The sequence below is a fragment of the Aptenodytes patagonicus genome, chromosome 18, assembly GCF_965638725.1.
Source record: "Aptenodytes patagonicus chromosome 18, bAptPat1.pri.cur, whole genome shotgun sequence".
In the NCBI taxonomy this organism is placed as follows: Eukaryota; Metazoa; Chordata; class Aves; order Sphenisciformes; family Spheniscidae; genus Aptenodytes; species Aptenodytes patagonicus.
In genome coordinates, this window is record NC_134966.1 from 3,033,747 (window position 1) to 3,057,295 (window position 23,549).

At 47.6% G+C, this 23,549-nt stretch overlaps 1 protein-coding gene across 1 annotated transcript in view; it reads left to right on the forward strand.

Annotated features, from left to right (window-relative positions):
• CACNA1B (calcium voltage-gated channel subunit alpha1 B) overlaps positions 1 to 18,660 on the forward strand; it is a 308,891-nt gene extending 290,231 nt beyond the window's left edge. The window contains exons 39-47 of the mRNA XM_076355414.1: positions 1,448 to 1,556; positions 3,535 to 3,642; positions 4,933 to 5,045; positions 5,965 to 6,092; positions 7,227 to 7,353; positions 7,879 to 7,989; positions 12,252 to 12,459; positions 12,625 to 12,836; positions 16,872 to 18,660. Coding sequence (XP_076211529.1) covers positions 1,448 to 1,556; positions 3,535 to 3,642; positions 4,933 to 5,045; positions 5,965 to 6,092; positions 7,227 to 7,353; positions 7,879 to 7,989; positions 12,252 to 12,459; positions 12,625 to 12,836; positions 16,872 to 17,408 — 1,653 coding nt within the window. The 3' untranslated portion in view covers positions 17,409 to 18,660. The remainder of the gene's footprint in view (positions 1 to 1,447; positions 1,557 to 3,534; positions 3,643 to 4,932; positions 5,046 to 5,964; positions 6,093 to 7,226; positions 7,354 to 7,878; positions 7,990 to 12,251; positions 12,460 to 12,624; positions 12,837 to 16,871) is intronic.
• Positions 18,661 to 23,549: the final 4,889 nt, after the last annotated feature.

Here is a 23,549-nt window from a genome sequence, read left to right on the forward strand (position 1 = left end):
TACAGGCTGCTGCAAGGCTCTGCTCGGACAAATTAACACCCAGTGACTTCCTCGGGTTGCATGTACCCTCAGAGAACGGAAACACAGAGGCTTGTCTGATATGGCTCCGGCCAAGGAAGTTTCTAAACAGCTTGTGAAAGCCAAGGAGCTGAGGAAACATTAGGTTGCTGAAGGAGAAGAAATCCATCCTTTAAATGCGTTGCTAAGGTTATCAGCAAGGCTTAGAGAGTGCTTCTCCCCGTCTGCATTCACATGTTCTGCTGCCAGCGGTGTTAAGGGAGCCACAGCTTTCCAAAGCAATCTCAGGTACTTCATTGCTTACAAGAATGATGAATTTGCCATATCAGAGGCGATCCTGACTGGTGATGGGGAAGGAGTTGCTACCAGGTCTGAAGATCTTGGAAGACAGTGATCCTGAGAAACTATTTTATGTTCAGATTGAAAGAACATAACTGGGGGGAAATTATAGTCCTGCTCATGTTAATCCAGCCTCTTCCCCTATGGGTAAGGTCCAGATGGAGCTGTGTAGCTCATTGACTGGAAGTATCGGAGAAGACCTTCAGAGCTCTGGGGATGCCCACAGGGAAAGGAGGTAAGAGGCAGAACCCAAGTGTCTCCAATAAAAAGGATATTGCACACCTTTAGCTATTAGCAGCCAGTCCCAAACTGCCTCAGAGTACTTGAGGCACACCGCAGGGCTCACCAGCCTTATTTTCTAGTGTGCTTCAGGCTGTGTACAAAACACATCATCACAGGACCACTCCAGAGACTGCACAGCTCCTGTATGAAGCACTCACACACCTCCTGTTGTCATTGCCACCAAAAGTGCCTTCCTCACATCCCGCTCACTGGCAAGGCCACCTGCACAGCTGGAAGAGGCGCAGTCACTTTCTGGATGGAGCCGCATCCCCAGATGGTGGATGCAAATCCTCCGTCATCTTACTTCATTCAATGGTGCCAGGTCCCATTTGTTGCTATTGCTCCTGTTGTAGAACCAGAATATAGGTGAAGGAAACTGATGTAGGGAAGGATGGCTTCATGGTTTGTATCGCCTGAGCATGCTGCTTTGGCAGGGGTGACGGGTACCAGCCACATGTCTGGAGGCTGCAGACATAGTTGGAGACTGTCAGGAGCAGCGTACCAGGCTCTGACATGGGATGAGAGCACTCAAACGGACTTTTTTTTTGGAAGAACTCTCTTTGTAGAATTGCAGTACAAATGCTGGCAAATCAACTGTTTAACCGCTAAAGCCATCGTTACAGCTCAGACCTGCTCCTGAAAAGGAGTTGATGTCTGTATGGAGAAGATGCATTTTAGCTCAGTGCACAAGAAGTGAACACACGTTTGTAATCTGGCTCTTTCTACGGGCTCGCTGGTGGGGGGGGAAGGGGTGGAGGGGGGGAGGAATCCTGACCCGCGCTCACAGCCACTGCGTTTCTCTCTCCAGCGCCTGGTGCGGATGAACATGCCAATCTCACCTGAAGATTTAACCGTCCATTTCACGTCCACGCTGATGGCCTTGATCCGCACTGCCCTAGAAATCAAACTCGCCTCAGGTGAGAGAGACGTGATGTCTGACAGCACGTGTGGGCTCAAACCCCAACTTGTCTGTTGGCTTGGTGTCCTCCCGAAACCACCGAAATCCTGCCCCAGGTGGAAATCCTATTTTCCTGTTGCCTGCCTACCATCTGCCAGCACCCGAGGACAAGGGAGCCTCGGGGACAGGCAACAGAGCGGTCCTGAGCATCACTCTGCCTTTGGGGTGGCTGCATACTGGCAGCCCTGTCGATGAGACGTGGAGAGCTTTGGCCATCCCAGTTGAGAGCTCTCGGAGGAGAAGCCCTGTGCGTGTGCTCGTTGCTGTATAACAGAAATCAGAGTTTTCACACCTCTTTTCTTAACTATTCCAGCATGAGGGGAAAAACAGCCCTTCTTCTCCAATTGCTGTCTGCTGGCAGCGAAGCAGTGACTCCAAGTGCCATGAACCGCGTTCCGCCTTGAGATAAAATTTAATTATTTAAGAGTTTAATCAGGCATTTACTTGACTTCCCAATTAAACATTGTAATGTAATAAAATACACTGGCCTTTTCTCTGGGTCGTTACACTATTTAATCATGCTGGCTGGGGTCAGAATCAAAGCATGACTGGCCAAAGCACTTTTATACTTAATTTAAAAACTAACAGGAGGTAACAACGCTCTTATGAGCAAAGGGCAGGGCAGGGTTAGGATGTTGTGCTTTTCCTAAGCAGTTTTAGGCCAGCCGTTCAACCTCTGTATTAATTACCTCCCTCATATGTTGCTTAAACTTTGCCTTTGATGCTTTGTGTAGGCACTGCTGGAAGAAGACAAAATTTTGAGGTCACTGGGACTCCCCTAGGGAGTGACACCAAGTATCACACACTCATTTCTAAGGATGCATTTAGGACTGCCTGGGATTTTAGAGGCTCATATCTTATTTTAGTAATAACCTCTAGATAAGGATGCTGACAGTTTGTATTATTTTAGGCTTCTAGTTACCTGTCAGCAATAGTAATTCAAACAGCCTTTTTCAACTGAAAAAGGTTCCCCCCACCCTTTTCTTTGGCCGCGCACTGGAAGGGAACCAGAGAAGAGAGCTCAGCTGATAGCACTGGATCTTTCTAAGATTTATATCCGCGGTGGATTGTGAGGTTTTGACCTGTTTTGTTGTTATGTGCTTTGTTTGAATAGGTTTTGTGTGCTACATTTAATTGAGTCTTTAGTGGGACTAACAGACCCTTAATAAACCCTCCCTAATGAGTTTCCATGTTGGAGTTCAAACCACTGTGTAGCGGAGTACCCAGAGCCTCCTCCCATTACTTTTCTCTTAGAAAAATAATTTCTGTCGTTTAGATGAACTACTTAATTGCCTACCGTGCGGTGCATTCATTTGGGAGCTGGCCTCTTGGCTTACATATATTTTAATCACTTTCCACTTGTGTATTAAGACCTCGCTTTGGCCGTTTGAATAATGCCGCCGTGTTCGGCTCTCTCTGTTTTACCTTGTGATATAGCTACTGTTTGGTGCTGCTGATACAGCACAGCGTGCTTATGTCTCATTGCCAAAGACTTCGGGAAGAGTTGTTGGTGGAGAGGGTTTATAATCAATCACGGCATTGCTCATAGTCCAGCACCTCAGACCAGGTCCTTTGCATCACGCCTGGGAGGTGCTGCTGCTTTCTGCTGACACCATCCAGCACCTCAAATGAGCAGGCACCTGCAGTTAGGTAGAATAACTCTGAGCTTAAGTTTAAGACCCAAGTAACAGCAGAGGGTCAGCAGGTTGAAGCGATGATGGTCCAGCTGAGTTCACACACTTTTGTCACGGAGGAGGTCACCGATTGATTCCCTTTGCAACATCTGCTGCAGCTGGCGCCGGCTTGCTGTTCTCAAGAAATGGGAGTGGGGGAAATGCCTCCTCCTGTGCTTGCTGTGCAAACAGTGGTATGCGCTGGCAGGACAAGGATTTTCACTCTTCTTCATGTGCCTCTTTCTCTCCCCTCCCTTCCTGCAGGGGGTGTTAAACAGCACCAGTGCGATGCTGAGTTGAGAAAGGAGATCTCGCTGGTTTGGCCCAATCTGTCCCAGAAAACTCTGGATTTGCTGGTGCCTCCTCACAAACGTAAGTGGTTCATCAGCAAGCACCCAACCCATCCCAGCCACCCGAGAAGCCCAGAGTAGGTTTCTCCCTCCTTGCCTGCTCTGTCCCTAGCCCCATCTAGGCGCACAGTCATCTAGAGGATGCAGCAAAGAAACTGAGTGCAGTTCAGCTTCTAGGTACCCTCTCCGCAGGGTTCACAGCCCGCACCTCCATGCCGTGGCCACATAAGGAGTAGGGAAGCTGAGGTCACATCTAGGCATGTATTTCATTATGCTATATGTAGATTTCCTGTACTTAGAAAAAAAAAAGAAAACAAAACAGTGCCGAGAAGGGACCAATGCCCTGTGTAGCCTCTTCCAGAGCTTTTTCATAGCTTTGTCTGCCTCCAGCCTTACAGGACGGGAGAGCAATTTCTACCATCTGGGCTCCAGAAAACCAGGAGAAGAAAACTAAAGTTTGCGGAGAACTTACAGAATCAGAAGTGAGGTATTTTGGGGCTAAAGGCCTTTGTGTTACTTGATGATGTCCGGGGCAAATGTGCTGAGAAAATGGAAAGTTTGCCATTATCTTGATTGGCCCAGACAAGGGCTCTGGATTCCTGATTAATGAGAAACAGTGCAGAGCAATAAAGGCATTGTTAATTAAGAAAAACGAGGGAGCTGAGGAGGTGCAAATCAGTGGGTAGTGACTGCTTAAGTCTTTTCCTCCCCTCCTCTCTTGATGCCTATATATCTGCTGCTTTAACTCTTTGCTCTACGGTAAATGCTCCATTGCCGTGCAAGGGCGGGCTGGTAGCATAGCTGTGAGGGTGAAAAAAGACATCTGGAAAGATGAAATACTCTTTAAACGCGTATTAGCCCATTATGCCCTGGTTGACTGTAATTCAAAGAAATAGGAATAAGGCTTCTTTGTTGATAAAAAGCTGGCTGTGGATCTGGTATTAATTTAGCAATTCTTCTGTCGGCAATGCTTACAATGCCACAGAGTTTTCCTGCCTGGTTTTTTCTACACAGTCTCTGTGAATATTTGCCACAGGGAGCTAGAGACAGGGGCCATCCTCCTCAGATGTGAAAGGCAGCGACAGGCAAAGATCTGAAGAAGTCTGTTGTAACCTTTTCTTGGTCTTTTTTCTTTCTCCCACTTTTCTCTGTCTGTTTTGCCTCACGATTCTAATGTCGCCTCTTCTTTCTCCTTGTTTTTCACGCCCATTTGTTGTTATTTCTCATGCTCTTTGACTTATTCTTCTCTTCTCCTGATCTTTTCCCGTTCCTCACCTGAATGTCTCTGCTGCGTTTCACCATCCTCTGACAGCCGATGAGATGACTGTGGGGAAGGTCTACGCAGCGCTGATGATATTCGACTTCTACAAGCAGAATAAGAACAGCAGGGAACAAGTCCACCAGCCACCCGGAGGCCTGTGCCAGGTACTCAGCCAAAAGGTGTCCTTCTCAGTCCTCCCTCCTGAGCAGCCTCTTCTCCAGCGTTGGGCAGCTCTCACGAGAGTCACTGGCACGTTTCATCCAGAAAGTCTGGATGCTTCTCCAGGCAGGATTTGAAAATGCTGTCTCAAAAATGGAAAGCTCTCCTGAAAGTCTCTCTTTCTCAAAAAATAAAAATAAAAAAAACACGTTGCAGTTGCCTTTTCCAGTAGGTCTGGAAAGATCTTTTCCAAAAAATGTCAAGTGACATTTGGCAGTCTAAGTCTTATTTTCAGAAGTGGCCTAGGGACTGGGGAACACCAAAAGATTTCTTTGGGACACCAAAGAATTATTGAAAGCTGATGATAGTTTGGCTATAAAATGTTTAAGTTACTTTTGAAAATGTGAATTACTCAAAATCATTTTGGCTTTAATAGATTTGAAGATTTTTACAATTTCTTGAAAATATTTGCACACAACTGGCTTGGGATTGAAACCCCAATGGTTTCCGATAGGACAAATACCTATTGATTTCAGGATGATCATTCAGCTGACCTCCAGCATGGCCTGTCTGTCTGTCTCGCAGATGGGAGGCTACAGCAGACCCAGTGTCACAACGAGCCGCCTGAATTGCACAGCCCCTTTGGTCACATCAGTGTACGAAATCCCTGCTGCGCTCTGGTGACTGGGGGAATGCTTTGTTAGAGGGAAGGGGGATTGCAGCACAACTTTGGCTTGTGCAAAGCTGAGGGCAGCAAGTGTCCTTCAGAGCCTCTTACAGCTGTGTGAAGGCTGGGGCGTGCTTTCTGCTGGGCTGATCTCTCAGGATGACAAAGCGGACTTTTTATTAACTGGGAAAAGCACCGCAGCCCATCCTCTCCATACACGGCTCTGTCTCTTGACAACCTTTCCTTGTGCTTTGCAGCCCGGGCCGGTGTCGCTCTTCCACCCCCTGAAGGCCACTTTGGAGCAAACCCAGCCTGCACCGTTCAACAACGCAAAGGCGTTCCTTCGCCAGAAAAGCTCGGCCTCCCTCAACAACGGGGGCGCCTTGTGAGTATCCTGTGACCTCCCCACCAAAGCTGTAACACAGAGAAAAAAGGGCACACTGGCTGTATGCATCAACCCGACCACTGCTGGTTCAGTTGCTCTGGAGGTGGAGCAGCACAGCTGGTGACACCAAGACCAGCAGCCCCTTCACGCCATGGCTGGGACAGTTTCCCACCGGTGGCCTCCAAACTGCCTCCATGTGGCTCTGCTTCCCACTGCTGCCTCAGGTGCAGTTATCCGTGTGGTGGTAGCATTGGGTTCTCCAGAGCTGCATGTTTTCTTAATGGTCTCCTCTGAATCTTAACAGGAGAGCTTTCCGTTGTGGCTGGTTGTAAGTGTGAGTTTGCTTACAGGAATTTGGGATCATTGCAAAACAACCAAACAAACCCCGACCCACCAACCACCACTGCAGTGAGTTCTTGGGAGTCAAAAGGTCCTCGGGAACAAAGTTGTCCCTTGAGCTCATGGCACTTGGTTACAGCAAGAGCTTCTTGAGACTTTCCAGGACAGAATCTGGCTCTTTCTCTTTGGGCAAAACAATACCTCCACAGAGAGCTTACCAAACAGTTATAGTAACAGTGATTCCTAATCAATTCTCCATTTCCTGCTTTTCTTTGGGTGACTTTTCTCTGGGTCACAAGCACTATGGATTTTTAGTGATAGACATTTGAAGCTTAAATGTCCCAAATAACCCCGATGGGGAAATCAACATCAGACTTAACAGTGAAACCCAGGGCCACCTGTACCACTGTACATTCAGTGAATGTAGTTTAGCATGACCACAGATGTGTTTGGCCAACGTCTAACTGGTCTTGCATACATAATTTGCCTGAACTCCAAAATTCTTCTTCATCAGAACTTAAGCTGCAGAAGTTGTTTTCCTTAGTTACTGAAAAAAAAATGTGATGGCTGGTTTGATTTCCTTGTTGCTCATGGGATCTTCAGGCTGTATAGGAAGTGGCCCTGGCAAAACCCAGGGGACCTTATAGCTTCACCAGCAGCTGTGCCTACCCTGCAACTAGTTTCACAGGTGAAACCTCAAAGGGTATCATCTGAGTGGTTTACCTTTATCACAGTAAGGTCAGCAAAATCTCTTTGCAAAAGAGTTAATCTTTTTTCCTCTTTTCCTTCTGACAGGCCAGCCCCAGAGGGTGGGATCAAAGAGTCCAGTTCCTGGGGGACCCAACGCACCCAGGATGTGTTTTATGAAACCAGGACACCAGCTTTTGAACGAGGCCACTCAGAAGAAATCCCCATTGAACGGGTGAGCAAACAGGGTGAAGATGTGAAGACAGGGTGAGATGCAGTAGGCAGTAGATCTTTCCCTTGAGACAAGCATTGTTCTGTCTCCTACAACCCCAAGTTTGCTTGAACATTATGGAGAAAAACCAAATCTGGTAGCTTCTACAGTCTGATAGCTGTATATGTGGACACGCTTTTCATGGGATTATGTGTCTGCTGCAATAGGTTACTTATGGTTATCTCTTCCTAGTTGTCCCATTGCCCCAATCCCATTGTCATCAGTGTACAAACTCAGATGATGGGTTTCACAAGTCACAGCTGGGGCTCATTGCCATGGCTGGTAGAAGAGCTTGGCCCACTGTTGTCCTTGTGGAAGACAGCACTGTAGACAGAGTAACCTGGGCACTCCACAGCTCTTAATTTACTCTCTTTCCCATATTAGTATCTCTTCACAATTAAATCAAACTTAGCAGAAGCCTGCTCAGATGATGGCTTCAAAGCTGATGTTCAAGTTCTTGCTACTGAAACCATTTCTTGTTTTGATCAGGTGGTAGAAATGAGGGAAATCAGCCCCACGCTTGCCAATGGAGAGCACCAACCAGGCCTGGAGAGCCAGGGGCGGGCGGCTTCCATGCCGCGCCTGGCCGCTGAAACTCAGGTGAGCAAGGGAGACTTTACTGGCAGTGGGAAACCAAGAGTGGGTCAAGAAATCAGTATCTTCTCTCTGCTTGCCCGTGTTGATGGAAGTTGCTTGTTAATATTTGTTTTAAAAGATGTTTGCTGAACTTGGAGACAGGTAACCAGCCTTTGTACTTGGATGGCAGGTATTCATGTGTAGACACAGCACTGTCCCCAGTTTTACTCATCCCTGGTTGCAGCAATAAGCAACATAGAGAAATCCCTCTGTCTGGGTAGCTAACCGATGACTACCCACCCAAGAGTGTCTATTCTGATTAACTGGGGACAATACTGTTTGCCAGCCTGTATTCCTGGACAGCATGTTTCCCGTTGAGAGTTGCATGCCATCTATCCGGACAGTCAAGGCATGCTCCTGTGCCCTACCCATAAAGAACGCTGGACGTGTGCTGTGATTCTCTTTGATGAATGTAGTAGGTACAGAACATACCAGGGAGCCTGCACCTGAAAAGCTGCGTTGAGACACTAAGCACCCTCCCTGTTTTTTTTCTCTTCCCACAATATTTAGCATATACTGTATTGTGAATTTGGTCAGTAAAATGTTGCTGAGGATCTCCCTTGTTTAACTTCTTGTAAAGAAATCCCGTCACCAGAGTTGACTTTTACAGCAACTCGTGGGCGCGACTTAGTGCGTAGGATGTCATGGTTTTCACAGTTCGTTTTTGGGCATTTCACATGTTCGTTGCTAGCTTGTTGTCCCGGATGCTCTCCAGCCACTGTCCTGCCTCCTGTGTGTCAGAACATCTTACCACTCGCAGTCCTGTCTCTCTCATTCAAAGGGCCTGATTCATACCGTCAGGAGTGAGCAGCCCGTGGTTGTGGGCTGTTTCCATTGCTCTCCATGGGAAGCAGAACGTGGAAGATATGCTGCACCCTAAAACTAAAAGCCTGTGTATTGCATACACTGCAATAGCTCCAACAGATATAATCTTCTTGCTAACGTGCTCAGGCTGGCACAAGCTACACTTCATCGGCTAGCAAATTTCCCAGCTGACTTCAGAAACTGCAGTCTTTGTATGAAAGCTGGGATTCTCTGCGTTATCAGGAACACTACTCAACATGCTTAATAAAAGACCCCAAAGCAAACCCATATTCCCTTCCTTTCCCCTTCCCAGAACAAAGTTGTCCTTTATTCTAGACCACAAGCAGCGTCTTTCCTTCCACGGCAATGCAGTTGGCAGCAGCAATGCCAGCAGCACGAGCCTTTGCTTGGGAAACTCCTCTCCATTGCAGTCAGATATTTGCAGAAGTGAGTGTCTCTTGCAGAAGCACAGTACGCGTTCCGCAGGGCACAGCTGCCCCACGTGAAAGCCGTCTAATCTCATTATGAATCAGGCCCATAATATCTGAGCAGATCTAACCTCATTTAATAATACAATGTTTTGGTGGTTGTAGCTTCAGCTGAATAACTGATGTACTTCTGTGTGTGTCTTCCCCCTCCATGCCCTCCACCCTCCCTCTCACGTGCTGCTTCTGCTGCCCCCAAACTTTGAGTTCTTTATAATTCTTATTTGCAATGTTTTCTGTTTCTGGATGTCTCCTTTTCTGTTTGCCTGTCATTCCTCTGTCTTTTTATGTTCCACTTTTTAAAAAAAAATCTTCCTATGCTTTCAATCTCACCTCCTCCCTCCCTCTTTGCTGTCCTCCTCCCCCATCATCTCCCCTCCCTTGTCGTCATCGTGTCTGCTGCACATCTGCCGTGATGTCTGACAATGGCTGTACTGTGGGCCTGCTTCAAATAATGTCTCTCATCTTGTCCGAATTGTTTGCAGAGGAGCAAAGCACGGTCACCTGGGAGTTACCTAGCAGTATGTAGTTTGCACTAAGTTGTATCCTATTAAATTCATGTTAAGAAATAATTAACCTTCCTTAACCCTTTACTTTTTTCCCTTCTCATTTGGAGTCCAATGTTGCACCGACGCAGCCGCTATCTCTCTCCACTTTGCTGCAGTTCCCTCGATCCACAATTGCACGCCGCACGCTGTAATAGCAGGGACTTTTTGTTTGTTTGTTTTGCTTATTTATTTGTTTTTGTATGCCTTGTTGCACAGGAATTTAGGAAGTGGAAACAGTTGCTTTGGTAATGAAGAAGCAATTAGTAACTCTCTGAAGGGTTATGGTATAGTCTCCCGAGGCTTGTGGAGAGTCTGTGCATGCCCCGTTAACGTAACGAGAGCATTGTCAGGATTTATGGAAAGGGTATTCATTGCTTTGCCACTTCCCATTAGTGTCAGTGGGGACTTCTGTCCCTGGAATAAGCACAGAATCAGGTCCAAAGAGAAATGTTCATTTCTTATGGATTTGGATGGCTTTTTGTTGGAAAATTTGTTGTCTTCTTCCTGGCAGCTCCTAAATGGGTTTTGGAAATCTGGATAAGTGTTTTTAGTGGGAAGTATTTTCACTTTTCACTTTTTTGCCCATATCAGTCAATTCCCGAATCTGACTGTCCAGTTTATGGACCTCTCTGCCCTCCTCCATCTTCAGGCTCAACAGGAAGCAAGAGGGACAAACATGAAGATCTTCGGTATAAATTCTTGCCCATAGAAAGTGCACACAGCAAGAGACACAGGAGACAAATGCAGCACAATGTGGTCCTGCTAACTGAACCGGTGCAGACCCCGGGGATGTAGCGATGCCGCAGGCTATGCTGTGCTCCCCCACCCCAGCAGTGTCTGCCTTGTGTCTCTGACAAACCTTCCAGCTCTAGCGCTCCACCTTGCCCTCCAGTGGGAAGCACCAAAATTTGGGTAACTGCCTAGCAAGAGGGAGAGCGGCAAACAGAAATTCAGCCCAGGCTGCACCTTTGCATGCAAGATAACCCACCCGTGAAAGCCCGCTGGGAGGGAGAGCGGTTCTTTCCACTCAAAATAACAAGCAGAGCTGCGAAACAACTGGCTTTGCATTGTGTAAATATCACGGGGCAGCAGAGATCTGAATTTCAGGGTAAGCAAACAAAGTAGCATGGACAGTAAAAATAATCCAGGGCTCTTTGGAAAGGTTACAGTGAACAAAGTAAATGTTCTGCGAGATCTGTTGTTGGAGGCACATATTGGATTGTGAATTCAAACAAGTGTAAGAGCTGAGGGACCAGAGGACATCCTGAGCTCCTTCCCCGTCAGGCTGGACCGCTGTGCTCCGAGGTCTTTCCTCTGCCACACAGCTTTGACGCAGTGGTAGACCCAGGGAAGCCTCCAGAGGATGGATGAAGCCCTGTCTCCACCACAGGGCCAGCTGGAGGCCAGCAGAGTGAAAAAGAAGGACACAGGGGAATTGCTCTCGTTTTTTGAGCTCTATACCTGGTGATTGGGCAGTAGGGAAAGGAAAGGCTGTGAGAATAGCTGTCCTGCAGTCCACTTGTCTTGGTTTCTGCAGAGCATCTTTGTAAGGTTTTGAACCTAAAGGGAAGGGAGCAGAGTCTGGAGCTGCCACTGGCACAGGGACAGGGTCCAGCAATGCCCGAGGGAGGCTGTGTTACTGCGCTCAGTGTCCAGACGTTTGGCCACAAATGATTTGAAAACAGCAATAGCAAACCCAGGTAGTAATTTTTGGAGATGTCCTGGTAGAATTGCAGGACATACATGCTATCCTGCTTGTCCCAGCCACAAGGGCTTCAAGGAGTAATGGTGGGACAAGAAGAGAGGTTTAAATGTTGGACGGGAGTTGTCTTCAACTGCAGGGAGATAGAACTAATTGCTAGGTAGCTTGGCCTGTACCTTGCCCACTTATTATTCCTGATTTTTCTCCCTTTCCATGCAATGCCCAGCAACGCTTTCATGCTTTCCTCTTTGGAGGTGCTTCAGGATGACCACAGGCCCTGAAGCAGCTTTGGGTGAAACTAGTCTTGGAGAATTATCTTTGTGAGATGCTTGGCTCCTGTGCTGCCCTATGCCCCTGCTAATCTACTGTTGACCTCTGTGACGCTGTGTTTGGTGTGAAGTGCTGCCTATCGCTCTGCGCCCATGGTACCTGTGGATTGGCACTTTGCTAAAAGTAAAGCCCATTTCAGCAAACGGAGATCACATTTGCTCCTCAAATTTAGCACTAAATCTACCATTCCACAAGTCCTTCTGCCCATTCCAGTTATATCCAGTTAACCATTTTTCTCCTTCCCCTCCTTGCCCCTTTCTCTTACTGTAAAACCCTCCCCATGCTGGGAACCAAGCAGCTGAGCACGGTGCAGCGCCTGCCCTCACCCTGCTCCGTGTCCCTCCATCTGCCTTGCAGCCCATCCCGGACACGAGCCCCATGAAGCGCTCCGTCTCTACGCTGACCCCGCAGCGCCCTCACGCCATGCACCTCTATGAATACTCCTTGGAGCGCATGCCACCGGAGCAAGGACATCACCACCATCACCACCGCTGCCACCGGCGGAAAGAGAAGAAGCAGAAGTCCTTGGACAGGTCCCCCCATCAGCTGGCCGATGGAGAAGCTGGTAAGTGCTTTGCAAACAAGGATTTGTCCCTCATCCTCCTCCCTTCAGGATGCACAGTGGTCATCTGATGTGATTCGGTGTCCCGTCTGCATGGAAGAACCTCCCTGCCCCACACTTGGGAGTTCCTCCCGTGTTGGTGGCCCCCAACCAACGTTCTTCTTTCAGTGGCCCAGTCTGGTGAGTCTTCTTCCAAGGACAAGAAGCAGGAACGTGGCCGGTCCCAAGAGAGGAAGCAGCACTCTTCCTCCTCCTCCGAAAAGCAGCGCTTCTACTCCTGTGACCGCTACGGCAGCCGGGACCGTTCTCAGCCCAAGTCTGCCGATCAGAGCAGGCCCACCTCACCCAATGGAGGGCCAGAGCAAGGTCCACACAGACAGGTGAGGAGATGCAGGGTGGGAAGAGAGCCCTAAGGTCTTCCAGGGATGTGCACAGCTTTTCCATGTTTTGCTTAAAATAAAAGAGACAGAACACGGAAGGCTGGGCAGTAGGAGGTAAAGCCTTTGAGATCCTGCTTGGTGCTTCACATCCAAGACAGGGATTAGAAATGTCACTTGATAGCTCTGTAGTAGCCACCTACAGAATGAGTGAGTGACTCAAGGCATCTCGCAGAGACCCCGCTGCCAAGGACAGCCTTGCTCACAGTTTCAGCAGAGCAGCCTGGGAGACCTGAGAACTGGCAGCTCTTGATGCTGATGGAGAAAGTGTACCTGAGCCAAGGCAGGCCGGTAGTGTGTTGTGGGACCTGGGCAACTGAGCTGGACCGTTCCCCTGCCAGCTGTGCTTATCTAGCAGCTACCACTGCCCCGTGCACAAACATTTGGTGGTTGCCAGAGAAATCCTTGCCATCGCAGTACAAGCCAATGTAATACAGTATAGGGACTCCAGGCAGCCAGAGCTGGGATTTCAGCAGCGTTTGCTCACGTTAGCAGGATTTTCCAACTGCTGTTGAGTGGGCTTCAGAGTTGTCCCGTATTGTGGAATAGGTTAATTTTCTGAAATTGAGGAAAAAGTCCTTTTTCAAGGAGTCAAATCAATCTTCAAACGTGCTCTCTAGCTGGGAGAAGAAATCATTGTAAGGGAGAGGGGGAATGAAGGAGAAGGCAGGCCCTGGGTGGAAGGGGAGAGAGCTCAGCCCCAGGCCAGCATGATCCCTGCAAACACCTCCAAGTAACATACAGCCGCTGTGCCAAGAGGGAGGCTCTGGCCACTCTCCAAAATCTCCCTAAATTTGTAGCCTGCTGGTGGTGTGTGACCAGCTGGGTGTCTCAGGAGGGGTGAGTGATGCTGTCAGCCGTGAGCCCCTGCGCAGCATCAGCTCGTGGGGAGCGGGAGGAGATCCTGTGTCCAGCATGAGTTAGAGCCCAGGGGAAAGATTTAAATGAAGAGGCTCCGTAGTGTCCCACTAGCTGCAGAAGGAAGCAGCTTTCTATCTCCTTACCCTGTCCTGTGCCTTTCTCTTTCCCTGCATGGTCCTTAGCAGCATCGAGGCTGCAGCCTCAGAGTCTGCGTGCTGCAGTGAGCGCTCGGGGGATGCTGCCCCACAGCTCTGGGGACACCCGGGGCGTGAGACACGCTTTGCACAGTCGTTCTCAGCTGGGAGCAGGTGTGACATCGGTGTAAGGTCTGATGCACCCAGGACTGTGTGCGGCCATAGCAAGAGGGAGCTGCAGCCCGGCAGGTCTTTTCCATCTCTGGTTGCTGCAGTCCCCGACTGGCCTTCATCTAGTTTTTCAGATGAGGTTTTTCTTTCCATTTCTTAATTTCTCCCTCTGCTTTGAGAGGCAGGAAGATGGCACTGATTTTTAGCACGATACCTCTCCTTTCTTGCATGCTCAGCTTACCAGAATTGTAAATATCATGTATGTTTTAATTAAAAAACTGAAACCTTCCCATAGTTAATAGACATTCAGCATTAGAGCATCAGCTGCCTTGTATAGACCTGTTCCCCCAGTTTCAGTGAAGTCTGCATCGTCCCCCACGTCCCGTGTGGATTTAGTAAGGCAGGGAGGAGAAAGCCCGTTGTTTTGGTGTCCATGTATTTTATCCACTCACATGTTATCTACCTTGAGTGGAGCTGCCAATACATCCCCCGGTTGGCTCTGGGGGAAAAAAAAAAGATTGGAAAAAAAAAGATTAAAAAAATAAATCGCCAAACCAGCTTGTCATTTCTGTCCTGATGAGCTGAAGAGCCCTTGTCTTAATAAGGTGTCTGTGAGAAGCTGTCAGGCCGTTTCCTGCGTTATTTTGGCTCAATAACAAGGTGCTTGTTATCTCTCAAGTATTTTCTTCATTAGTCTGTCCCTCTCCTTGGGAGATGCAGCTTCTCCCAGGAGCCCTGGCCCAGCACATTTCACCAGGTCCCTGGAGGCCCCTGCATGTACCAAAAAGGGAGGCTGGCTTGAGCTTCACCCTGCCAACAAGGTGGCTCCGTTCCAGCTAGAGCCAAGCCAAAAAATCAGGACAGGTCTGGTTCAAAAAGAAGTCCTTTGGAGTTTTTTTTAATGCAAAAAGAGGAGACAAGAAAACCAAGCCATGAACATTTCATTGTGGGTCAACTCACAATGCTTTGTTTGACCCACATAGAAATGTTATACATCTTCTGTGAATTATTTCACTGTTTCCTTTTCAGTGCAGGTGAATTGTTAAATATTAATCCGATTTCACGATGAATCTGAGGAAAGCATTTTTTAAATGAGATGAAACTTCGTGAAATTTCAGAATGTTTCAGCAAGAAGGAGCTTGTTGGACATTTTGAAAGAAGACCTCACCATTTTTTTACAATCAAGATCATTTCTTGAATTGGTTCCAGATAAAAGCAATTTGAAAATCTCGCCAAAAAAAACCATTTTTAGACAGCTCAATACTTATCAAAACAATTTAGTTCTGCTTTCTTCTGTAAGTATTGTAATCTTGAGGTGATCAGCCTCAGGCCCTTGGAAAAAGCTGGGCATTTTCCCCTAGATGTTGGGACATTGTAGGTCCTCATCTCCTCCATCACCACGGGGAGGCAAGTGATGGGAGGCAGCTTGGCCAGGGAGCAGGTGCCTGGGACAGGAATATGGGTCTGTAGCTGAAATGTGGGGAAGCCAGAGAAGGGAGAGGGTGAAAATGAAAGACGAGAAAGGCAAAGACTTGGTTTCCAGGCTAGGAAACACCTGAGTCGTTGGTCCAGCAGCATGAGCAGCAAATGCCGTACCAGTCCCCAATGCTTGTGGAGAGCAGGGCTGCAGTGAGGGCTGCTCTGCACCTCCAGGTTACGCGGGTATTGCCTCTTCTTCTGATAGACATGGCACGACTCATGGCAACCACAACTAAAATAGCCTCTGCATCCAGCTGCTGGGCTGATAGCCTCCAGCACTGCCGGGCTTGCCCTCAAAACTGTGCTAGAAAACCCAGGCAGAGCAGAATAAGCATTGATTGATAGCCCAACAAGCAACAGCCTCATGTTTTTATAGGAAGGAAAAGCCACACTTTAACAATTAAAGGTCTGGTCTCAAAATGTTAGGTCACGAAAGGCTAAGGGATTTTTAAAATGCACTCTCAGGGCTATTCATGTTCTGCCCTGGGAGAATGTAAATAGAAATGCCAAAACAAGGTCCCGTTCCTCTCACTCATGGCATTTTTTAACTTACTGTAGCTTAGTCCACTCCCACATGTCGCTATTAGTAACTCAGGAAGCTGCCAGACTTTTCTACCACTCAAAAATCAAATGTGTAATATTGAAGAGGAGAAGGTGAACATGTTTTTCTTCAAGGGACCCTCTTGTTAAAGTTAAAGCCCATCCAAAAAGCTTTTTGTTGTTTTTCCGGAAAGTGGCTATTTAATCAAAATGCATTTCATTCCCAAAACTACAAAAAAATAGTCTGCCCCCAAATCCTCCTTCCACATAATCCAATTTTGACCACAGAAATGCTCCCCAAGAGCAGCGTTCACAACCGTTGGGCGAAGTTCTGCAAAAATCTGCCCCAAAGCAGAGTGTGCTGTTTTGCAAAATTGTATTTGCAAAAAAAAAAACGATACCGTAGGTTTTTAAGCTGCTCCCGCCTAGTTCAGGTAAGGCGCATGTTGAGCCTGTGTATGATGTGGATGCCTTCCCTCCGGACAGTGTCCCCTTCTGTTGGAGCCGTCTGCCAGTTTGCGTCCTACCGATGCTCTGATCATTTCTGTTCTTATTTACTGCTCGCAGAACTTTAGTTCTCCAGCTCTTTACATCTCGTGTTGAATTATTTCTCGAGAGCCTCCTCCCCCTAACTGTGCTTGTCTAAACTCTCTCTTTTTTGCTTTTCTTTCCTCTTGTGACTTGTCTCTCCCTCCTGTTGCTTCTCCTTCTGTTTTATACCTGCCTGCCTTTGTGTTTGTCTGGTGTTTCCCTTTTTTATTTTTTGATTTGCTTTGTTCCAATTTTTATGTAGGGCAGTGGTTCAGTTAATGGGAGCCCCTTGCTGTCGACATCTGGTGCTAGTACCCCATGCCGGGGTCGGAGGCAGCTCCCACAGACTCCACTAACCCCACGCCCCAGCATCACTTACAAGACCGCTAACTCCTCGCCCGTGCACTTCACCAGTTTCCAAACCGGCCTGCCCACTTTCTCCCCGGGACGTCTCAGCCGCGGCTTGTCCGAGCACAACGCGCTGCTGCGCGGGGACCAGCAGCCGCCCCCGCCGGCAGTGGCCCGCATCGGCTCCGACCCCTACCTGGGGCACCGCGATGACGCCGACAGCCCCTACCGCGCGGTGCCGGAGGACACCCTCACCTTCGAGGAGGCGGTGGCCACCAACTCGGGACGGTCCTCAAGGACTTCTTACGTCTCCTCCTTGACCTCCCAGTCTCACCAAATCCGCAGGGTGCCCAACGGCTACCATTACACGCTGGGTCTCAACACAGGCCCCGGGACTGGCACCAGAGGACGTAGTTACTACCACGAAGCCGATGAGGATGACTGGTGCTAGCGGCATGGCAAAACCCTTCAAGGTGTGCGCGTTTAAAATCGATGAGTTTTATCATCTGGAAGGCTGTGCGCTCCGACGTGCGCGGTGCCCGGGGCCGGAGGGGGCCCGCGGGGCAGCCCCCGCCATGAGAACTGCTCTGCCCCCGGGTCCGGAGACACTCCTGCAGCCTCTCTCCTCTCTTTTTCTTTATTTTTTTTTCTCTTTTCTTTTTTTTTTTTTTTTTTTTGCACTAGACAAATCGAGGAAGAAGGCTCCCTCCTTAGGGGGAAGGCAGCGAGGGGGGCACATATCTCTCTCCCCCTCTCACCCGCCTCCCTACTGCCTTGTCTAGTTCAAAGACATGCACCAGATGCCAAATCCACGACACGCGAGAAGCCAAGAGAAGAGCAGTCCTCACATTCGACGTCGGAAAAAGCAGACTGTCGATTCTTTTTGAGATTGGCGCAGTTTTTGTTGGGCTATTTCTTAATTAATTTATTATTATATTTTTTTCCCCGGTCAGGGTGGGAGTCGGGGGTTGCAAACGGACACACATGAACAAAGATCGCATCTGCGTTTTATCTCATTCACCACTAAGAAGGAAGAGATCTACCCAAGAAACTGGGAGAGGAGAAACACAGACCAGAACAAAGGACAGTCCATCGGGACTTGATGTTCAGCCACAGCAATCCTTTTCGGCGGAGCCAGTGACACACCCCTGAGCTGAACGAGCGCTCCGGCAGCCGGGACTCTGCTCTGACACCGCTGCCGTGTGGATCTCTTTTATTTTACTCACCACGTCGGGTCCTTCACACTGACACATGATAAAGCCACAAGAGAACTACTTTGTAAGGACTGTTTCCTTGCTGCTGAGACTTTTCTTTCCGTCCCTCTCTCCTGTCGACCGCAACACGCCCTCACTGTTTTGTCTTGTTTACAATATAAGCTTGATTTAGCAAAAAACAACTAAAAAAAAAAATCTCCAGGAAAAAAAAAAAGAGGAAAAAGCGTAGGGGTGAGAAGAAGAAATGTTATTGGTTTTATATCAAGCTATTAGATAGAACTTTAACTTTTCATTGTGTGCATTTTTGTAAATTGTACAGTAAAAAAAAAAAAGGAAAAAAAATACTCTTTATGTAGAGAATTAGTCCAATTGTCATTCCAGGTCCCACCGTTTCTACCGAATGCTCCAGTTGTTCACTACTAAGTGCCTAACCTTTGAAATCTTTCACAGCGACGATGCAACCTCTTGCTTCGATGCATCAGACCTTGGGCGAGCGTGGGGAGGGGCAGGAGGGGAGGGAGGGCAGAGCCGGGAGGAGCCGCTCGTCTCGGAGGTTCCGCGGTGCACACAAAGCCCCGCGTCGCATTACTGGACAGTGTGTTCGAGTACCAGGTTGGAAGCTTACAGTGGGGAAGGCAAACATGCTTTGGGGTTGGTTTGGGTTTTGTTGGCCTTTTTTTTTTTTTTTCCCTTTTTTTTTTTTTTAATATGCTTTTACTGGTGGGAGGGGAGTGATTGCAGCAAACAAAACCGGCCTTTTCTCATTGATTAGCGTTGAGGTCCTGCGGGAGAGATGCAGGTGGAAAAGTACAGCATCTGCAGAGGTACTCTTGCAGGAGAAGCAGCATCTTTCACACTGCATGTCAAGTCACATTTGGGCTGCGAGAGCTCTGGCCTTGTTCCACGGTGCACAACTTCTGTTGAGGGCAGTTGGAGAGGGTCTTGTTTTTATTGCCTGTTAAGAGAAGGTTTTAAAAAAAAAAAAAAAAAAAAAAAAGCAAAACCTCTAACTCTGATTCTCAGGGATGAGATTTCTGTGTTCTTGCAATGACTCTTGCGTTGGACGATTTCTTTTGTGCACGTGTGCATTTCTGCACTTTGAGCCTGGGAAAGGGGCAAACATGATGTGCTGGCGGGGAGGGAGCACTGAAGGAAAAGCCTGGGCAGGACCTTGTGTCCGTGGGTCTGACGAACCATTGTAGGGCTAATTTGGGGCACAGGGCGGCCAGAGGACATGTAATACACTGACAAAAGGTTAAAGGAGGAAGGGTGGGAGGTGCCAGACGAGCACATCGCTAAAAATGCTGATAGGAAAGAGGAGAGTGTTGGACAGATGAATTTTTTCAGAGGATCTACCAAGCCCCAGAACTGTGAAACTTCTCTAGGTGATTGCTTAGGACGGGTACAGATCCCGCTGGACCCTGGTGATTCGTTTTGTCGCTGGGGTGGTTGGAGGGTATCGGATGCTACCAAAACGCTCAGGAGGTCTCTCGTGCTCTCAGCAAAAGTCTTTCAGCCTCAGGCGGGGAGCAGTCTGCTGTAGGGTGGTTCTTCACATCTCCTGTAGCTCTTCTGTTGAGGAAATTCAACCTGTTTTCGTTTCCTTCTGTGGTTTTTTTGTTCCGTTACTAAATAATAATCTCTGGCCAATCTCATCCCTGGATTCTGCTAAAGGATAACTCCTGTCTCTATCTCTGTCTCTGTATTTATGTGCACTTTGAATAAAGGAAGTGCAGTGGCCAGAGGTCCGCGATGGGTAACGGCTGTAATTTGCAAATGGAGGGCTATGCAACAAGATGACACGTTCGGAAACACATCCAAACCACCAAGAGTCAGAAAGACCTTCATCCATTCTGTAGCTTTATCTGCTGGATTTTCCTGTTTCAGGCTTCAGCATGATTGTGACCAAATGTTTTATACATTTTCCTTATATGAAGGCACAAACATTTTATTTGAAATTTTAAAGAAAACGTTACTATTTTACTGCAGGAAGTAAAGGAGAGGGGAAAAAGCAATCTCTCTGACAGTGCATGCAAACATTGTACCCGCACTGGAAAGCAAAAGAGATGTCTTTCTGTACTGCATAATTTTGCCTTTCCCCTTCCTCTACCGTTTTAGATCCCCAAACCCGCAGCCCCACACTAACACGCCGTCTGGAAGCGCACAGCCAAACAGTGGCCTTGGGTCACTCCAATTCTTAGGCAGAACACGAAGAAGAATCTCAAGTTGTCTAATCCTCCACTCACCTCGTAGCGGTCGATGACAGTGACAGACAGACAAGCCTGACCACAATTGTTCATAACCCTTTTCCTACCTTTTTTTACAGCCTCTCTGCTGTCTCTTCAATGCATACATGATATTTCCAAGAATCCTCATAGTGAGTTGCCAAACTTGAATTGCACCGATCAGTTTTCTGCATCCAGAACCAGTCTCGTAGTGGCTGTACTTTGAATAAGTAATGTTTGCATGTAAAATATATACATATATACATATATATAAAAAGTATGTGCATGGAAAATGTTTATCTTCGTACTTTTTTGATACAATGTATTCATCAGTTGTTAATTTTTAATTATATTTGATATAAATTGGGGGTTTGTTGCAAAACTTTATATTTAAAAAAACAGTGTTAAAAATTATAAAAGTTCCAACCATGCAACACAAGCGGAACTTTAGCCAAAAAAAAAAGGGGGAAAAAAAGAAAAAAAAAGGTTCTGTGATTGCCTAGTTTGCTGCCTGAGTAATATTTATCAGCCAAACTTTGAATTCTGCAGTTGTTTCTACAATTACATTTTGTATGAAGCAAAGTCCTTGAATTAAAATAAAAACTTAGCAAAAAAACTTACAAATTCAAAGATGGTGTGTGCAGTGTGCCTAGTGACCGGGAGACCGCCATCCTGAGAGCAGCCTCCCAGCCGGCGGGCTGGCCAGGAGAGAGCCGGCAGGAGGCAGCTTGGCTTGGCCACCGCATTGAGCGATAGCCCGTGAGATCCGGTGTGAAACCGGATTTAGTTTAGCCCGAATTGGAATGCTGTAAGAAATTGGCCACGTCTGTGTGTGTTTCCGTACAGGCTTCACAGATGCTCGGTCTGAGTAGGGAGCTGTTTGCAAATTTGCCTTTGCAGTATGGATCCAGTATGGAGATTACAGTTCCTGGAGTCCAACAGGCAGCAAAATCGCATAATTTAAGTTGAGGGTCACAAAAAACCCCTAGCAGTGATTGAATTCCTTGAGGTTTTTAACAGAAGGCTATTTCTCTTCTTGATGTGCAAAAATGTTGGGCATGCGGCTCCCTTTAGAATTAACCTTTATTAAACCTTAGACCCACTGTGCAAGCAAGTCTCCTTGGTGCTACCTCAGGTAGGCATGGGCATGGAAATTGGTAGCGTGTGGGGTTGGATTGGTGTCAGGAGTCTGCCCCGTGTCCAGGGTGTGCTGTAGCACTTGTAGAAAAAAAAAAATAATAATAATACTACTTGCTTAGTGTACCTTGAAGTTCCTACTCCCAAGGCTTGCCCTGAGCAGAAGAAAAACCCAAGGTCTGTTGGTACACGAGGAAGGAACTTTTAAATTCTTTGGAGAACCACCTTCATTCCCTACCAGGGGGGAAAATTCCGCTGCGTGCATCTCCTTCATCAGGGCGTGTTGTTGTGACGCTTCTGACAATGCCAAGGACTCTCCAAAAACTTGAGAAAAATTATTAGCAGCTGGAGAGCACCGCTGAAGGGAGGACCATCGCATTTTTGCATTTTTCAGTACTGTTCAGAGCACAAGGCCTATTTTAGTATTCAACTCTTCTTCTCTCTTGTTGAATCTTTTCTGTGATGAGACCACCCAAGGTCCCACCCGAGATTCAGGCATCGTGTGAAATGCCGTCCCTGCAAGGAAAAGGTCTTTTCCCTCCTGATCACCGGTTCAGGCTGTAGCATGTGAAGAAAATGGTTTTGCTTGAGGTCACACAGCAAATTATTAGCAGAATAACATCTCTTGGCTTGCAGTCTGTGCAGGGTTTAGGTTTCTTGGGTGGGACAACAGTGGTGCATAGGGGAGAAGAGTAGGATTTTTATTAATTTTTTAAAATATCCCAAACAGGAGGAATGGAGATTTCTGAATGTGTCTGAGCAGCACACAAGGGAAGGTTTGAAAAGCAGTGCAAGATTTGCGAATCAGTGTGCATCCCAACTTCAGCAGAGACCCCCGTGACATTCGCTCCACCGCAACCATCTGGGGAGCTGGAATCTGCCTGGAGGGCCAGATGAGCAACCTCTTCCCTCCAGATGTGTGTCACAGAGCAGCTCCAAAACCAGCTTACAATCCCATATGGGTTTTCAAATCCTAAAAGCCTTTTGGGGGCTTTCTGCCTTTTTTTTCTTTCTTCTTTCTTCTTTCCCCTTCCTTCCTTCCTTCCTTCCTTCCTTCCTTCCTTCCTTCCTTCCTTCCTTCCTTCCTTCCTTCCTTCCTTCCTTCCTTCCTTCCTTCCTTCCTTCCTCTTTCTCTCTTTCTTTCTCTTTCTTCTTTTTCTTTCTTTCTCTTTCTTTCTTTCTTTCTTTCTTTCTTTCTTTCTTTCTTTCTTTCTTTCTTTCTTTCTTTCTTTCTCTTCCTTTCTTCCTTTCTTCCTTTCTTCCTTTCTTTTCTTTCTTTTTCCTTCCTTCCTTCCTTCCTTCCTTCCTTCCTTCCTTCCTTCCTTCCTTCCTTCCTTCCTTCCTCTTTCTCTTTCTCTTTCTTTTTCTCTTTCTTTCTCTCTTTCTCTCTTTCTTTCTTTCTCTTTCTCTCTTTCTCTCTTTCTTTCTTTTTTCTTCCTTCCTTCCTTCCTTCCTTCCTTCCTTCCTTCCTTCCTTCCTTCCTTCCTTCCTTCCTTCCTCTCTTCCTCTCTCTCTCTCTCTCTCTCTCTCTCTTTCTTTCTTTCTTTCTTTTTCTTTCTTTTTCTTTCTTTTTCCTTCCTTCCTTCCTTCCTTCCTTCCTTCCTTCCTTCCTTCCTTCCTTCCTTCCTTCCTTCCTTCCTCTCTTCCTTCCTTCCTTCCTTTCTTCCTTCCTTCCTTCCTTTCCTTCCTTTCCTTCCTTTCCTTTCTTTCCTCTCTTTTTCCCCTTATTTCAGCTGTATTCTTCTGGTCCATGAGACCAAGGCAGCAATGCACCCAACAGCTTCTCCAGGGACTGCCTGAGTCCTGGAGCGAAGGAGCTGGAGCAGGAGGGATCCCTGCCGCCGGACTCGAAGCATCTCCCACGTCCAAGACACGGGAGCTGAAACACTCGGCTTTGCTTTGCTTTTGAGTTCAGCGAAGGAGCTGGAGCAGGAGGGATCCCTGCCGCCGGACTCGAAGCATCTCCCACGTCCAAGACACGGGAGCTGAAACACTCGGCTTTGCTTTGCTTTTGAG